Source organism: Coregonus lavaretus, assembly GCF_964263955.1.
Source record: "Coregonus lavaretus genome assembly, chromosome: 19".
Lineage (NCBI taxonomy): Eukaryota > Metazoa > Chordata > Actinopteri > Salmoniformes > Salmonidae > Coregonus > Coregonus lavaretus.
This window is the reverse complement of record NC_140006.1, coordinates 9,017,957-9,022,783: the sequence shown is the minus strand read 5'-3', so window position 1 is coordinate 9,022,783 and position 4,827 is coordinate 9,017,957. Positions and strand designations below refer to the sequence as shown.

General features: G+C 39.5%; 1 protein-coding gene across 1 annotated transcript; it reads right to left on the bottom strand.

Annotated features, from left to right (window-relative positions):
- Nucleotides 1–245: 245 nt before the first annotated feature.
- On the bottom strand, nt 246–2,644 carry LOC311146597 (ras-related protein Rap-2a-like). Its single transcript, XM_084183120.1, has one exon. It carries the CDS (start codon nt 2,386–2,388, stop codon nt 1,840–1,842), a length of 549 nt encoding a protein of 182 aa, XP_084039246.1. The 5' UTR covers nt 2,389–2,644; the 3' UTR covers nt 246–1,839.
- Between the last annotated feature and the right edge of the window lie 2,183 nt (nt 2,645–4,827).

Here is a 4,827-nt window from a genome sequence, read left to right as displayed (position 1 = left end):
ACTTCAATTATCTGAAAACGCATCAACTTAAGACTTTTTCATTTTTCGCATTTGTACTAGCATAGACCCGATTTTACATAATCTGATGTGTTTGTATTGTGCCTGTCATTGGTTGAGACACAGCATTCTCTTGAATACAGGGTGGGTGTCATGTTTTGGCTAAATGTACTAAAATGGGAATAACAGAAGTTTCAGCTTTCAAATGGTACCACAATGATGGTTGGAGGTCCACACATAAAAAAATGTTGACTTGAATGAGAAGATCAGTTGTTTAAAATTACACTGTCAATCTTCCATATGAAACCTATTGAAATCACAGAAATATAGATAATAGAATAGACATTCCCATTTAACTTGACATTCAACGGTGAGTGGACCGGCGGCCATCTTTGTGAAAGTAATTGGAAGTAAAAATGTCAATTTCCATGGTGTACCAGATAAATTGCACTGGTCTGAAGGGATAGGTCAATTCTATTAATTATATTTCTAAGATTGAAATGGCACCCAATCTGTATTCAAGAGTATGCCGTGTCTCAACTGATGGCAGGCACAACACATATACCTCAGATTATGTAAATTAGAGTTTACGCATTTTTAGATAATTGACTTTAAAAGGTTAAAAAATATATTAAATAGTTTGACAACCCTGTTTGTAAGCTTTTAAATTATATCAAACTAAAGCATTTATATTTTACAGTGATGAAGATATGTCTCATGGTATGTTGGGGTATGCTAAATTGGGCAACTTTGAGCACCTCTGTCTCCTGAATGTTTTGGCATTCAGGTCCAAAATGTAACTTTCTGACAACTTCTACCATGGGCAAATGTGTATGGAAAGTTTAGTTCAAATCAAAAAAGGAGTGTGGTCAAAAAGTGATTGAAATCAATCGGAACGACCCAGAAGTAACCCTCTTTCACTATGAGCCCAACTGAAATGAAAATGAAACCGTAAAGTACTGTTGTGATTGGAGGGCTCCTTGGTTGGCACATACAGACACAGGTGTATTTCTTAGGAAGGCACTTGACATGGGGTCCTGTTTCCCCCCCATGTCACATCAGTAAGGTCCTTGTTTGTGCACATTGAAGAGTGAGACTGGCAGGGGAAGTTAAATCCAACGTCACCAAGTCTAGAACAAAAACACAAAAAAGCAATCCACAACACTCAATGGCCTGACAACACATCTTGGTAGGACTTTGTTTCAGCAGGTAATGTACTATTTCTTGATGTTTAGGCTATTTGTTATGTTTAGTCATTTTAATTGGATGCTCAGGTTTAGGCTAGTTCCAGTGCATATTCACTGACAGGAGTTTGGGGATTATTTGACACAGTAAAAATAAAAACATGAGCTTTTGCATGGGGTCCTTGAGCCCAGCAGAATCCATAAAAAGTGACCAATCCCTGTTCAGCAAAGGGAGAAATCATCTAATCCCTCTCCAGGCCAGAAGGACCCGCCCAGAAGACGTGAAAAAGTACAACTCAACAGTAATCAAACCCCACCAAAGTTCCATAACAAAAAAAAGGTGTCTCTTAGGTTTTACAATAAGACATTCCCAGTGAGGCACGTTTCCAGAGAAGTGTCACTTACAAAGCTGTGTGATATTTTTTTTTAAATCTCAAACATTCAAGTACTTTGTCATGTAAACACTTTTTAGGCTATTTCAATATCTATTGTTGTCATCGTCGATTGCGTGTGCAAATAGCTTTCCAATACTGACGGTCGCATTTTCAAAAAGAGGCCGTATAATTTTGTTATTACCAAGTTATCAAAACAGGCCTTGTTTTTTATGAGTTTTACTTAGCTAGATAAGCATCACAGTTGCAAACTTAAACATGTTTTCTTAGAAAAGAACACAAGAACAACAGCGACCTCCACTACTGGGTAAAGAGGAATAGTTCATCTGTCTCACGATTTCTGCGAACAGTTCGTCGACCAAGCCTTTATTTTTGGCAGAAGTTTCCATAAACGGGCAATTCCACTCCTGAGCCAGCGCCTTGCCTTCCCCGGAAGAGACCTCTCTCTCGCCTTCCAAGTCCACCTTATTTCCAACCAATACCATGGGCACTCGCTCGTATCTTTTCACTCGAATGATTTGATCCCTCAACGCCTTGATGTCTTGGAAGCTCTGCTGGTTGACCAGACTGTATACCAAAATAAATCCCTGCCCGTTTTTGATGTACAGGTCTCGCATGGAGGCGAACTGTTCGGTCCCCGCCGTGTCCAGTATCTCCAGAACAGATGGGGACGAGTCCACCTCGATCTCCTTTCGGTAAAAATCCTCTATTGTGGGGTCGTATTTCTCAATAAAGGATCCTGTCACAAACTGGACAGTCAATGCAGATTTGCCCACGCCGCCCGAGCCCAACACGACCACTTTATACTCCCTCATGGCTTCAGAAAACAGACAGCCCCTCTCCACGAATCCTCTACCCACCCGCTGGTCGCACCGATGTTTTCAGACCGCAGAAGGGTGGGAGTTGTCAAAACCCTCGGCGGAAAAGCTTTCGAGGGTCGTCTCCGAAGGTCCTGGTAAGAAGCCGAAGAGAATGGCCGTTCCCGAACATTAATAATATACCGTGTAGCACATTTTCCGTTGTTTGTACTGTGCCACGGTGTTGGAAAGCGTGATCTCTTCTCTTTGCCTGGCGTTTCCTGCACACAGTTTCTCAGCGCAAGACAACTAACGTCACGAACCAAGGCTTAGTGCTGTGATTTCTTAAAGGGGCAGTCACCCAAAATATTAATCAACGCAAATATTAGTCACCTGGGGCATTTTTATTTTACCTTTATTTAACTAGGCAAGTCAGTTAAGAACAAATTCTTATTTACAATGACGGCCTACACCGGCCAAACCCGGACGCTGGGCCAATTGTGCGCCGCCCTATGGGACTCCCAGCCTGGAATCGAACCAGGGGGTCTGTAGTGAAGCCTCAAGCACTGAGATGCAGTGCCTTAGACCGCTGCGCCACTAGCTAGACATCTTATGACTTCATTTATAAACCGTGCTTACATACAAAATATACCCCAAAAATGTGCATGCGCCAGTTTTCACGCAAAAGTTGGCATTTATAAAAACTTGGTGAGAATGTGTTCACCACTCCGCAAACTTTAGACATTAGCTGTGTTCAAATACCCATACTGTATACTACATAATTAATGAGTATATACTACATCCTATTAGTTCATTTTAGTATACTGTAAACCAGAGGTTCCCCAACTTTTTTCCTTAGTGACCAACCAACTGAGGTGTCTTTTTAAATCGCAACCCACCAAAAGGGTTGAGGTGAAAAAACATACAGACCAAAGAATAAGAAAAAAATGTAATCTTGGCAGTAGAGAGAAAATGTTGCAGTTTCAAAGCTAATCTCCTGCAATTCCACACATCCTGCCATGGAGCTGAGAGAATATGTTGCCGTTTTTAAGCTAATTTTCTTCAATTCTACTCACTTTGACATGGCTAATGCTGTGTTCTTATGCTCAAACATTATAACAAAATCAATGGGGGACTAATTATCTAGCTTTTATTTTGTTGATTGTATGTTCTCAAAGATATAGGCTATTTTTGAGAAATATATAGGTCCATTATATTTTTTACATACTTTCTATTTGGTTTTAGTCGTTTAAGTTTACACTGAAAGCATTTTTCTATCCTGAAAATGTTTTTTTTTTTTTTTTTGCATTGCACTGATAATGTCATCCCATAGTTTGGGAACCACTGCCGAGAGTAAACGAACGGAATCATTTCAGTTGAGTGTACTAGCTAGCGCTTCGCCTGTCTACCGGAAGTTGATGCTGTTGATATGCAACTTCTTGCTAGCTTGTTAGCATAGCTAACAAATTACTAGCTAGACATCTTATGACTTCATTAACAATGTCCATTGAGAATGCACAACGACTATACCACTTCACTTAGCTAAGAATGACGTGGATAATCAAGTCATTAAACGCTGAGTAGTTAGTTAGATAGCATATAGTTAATATACTGGCAAGTTCGATGTCTTAGTAGCCAACTAACGTTAGGACGGTAGCTAGCAAACATACCGGTACTTACAAGCAACTGCTGTAATGATATGCTATGCGGTTTGTAATACTAACTATATCCATACTATGACAAAAAAGCATACTACATACTCAATTTACGTCACAAATATATGGTTAGTGCCGTTAGTATGGAGTATTCGAACACAGCGCATGTGTAGGCACATCCACTAGTGTTTGAAATATTGTATTGCAAGCTAGCAAATACAATTAGGTCTTTGATGAAAAGCTTATTCATAAAGAAAACGAAAACACGAAAACATAATAACAAAAATGCAGCCATTTGCCGTTAGTGAGAAGAGCGATTTTTTAAAGAAAATAATTAGACATAGGAATCTTTTTCCTATTTATTTTATTTTCATAACCGTTGCAGAATACATTCCTCACCTTTTCTGTTATTGATGGGTTCATATTCCCGAAGTAGCGTAGTAAATAGATTGCTATATGTATTTAACGTTTTGCAATCCCATATGCAGCGCGGTTTATAATACACAGTCGAATTTAACAGGTTAACTTTTATTTTGAAATAGGCCTATGTATGCTACTGTAAGTACTGTAATTGCAACAACAACAAAAATGCGTAGCCTGCCCTAGATACTGTTTCAGAATTCGCGGGCAGTCCATCATATTTAGGTTGGGGGAAAAGTCGATGCAAAACATTTGTGAATTCAAACGTTGTGCTGACAGGTCCACAACAATTTGCCATTGTTTTCTCTTTCAGAAATGGCACAGTCTTTTGCCAGATACAGCATAAAAATGTAAAGCTGCAATATGTCACTTTTCGTTGTTG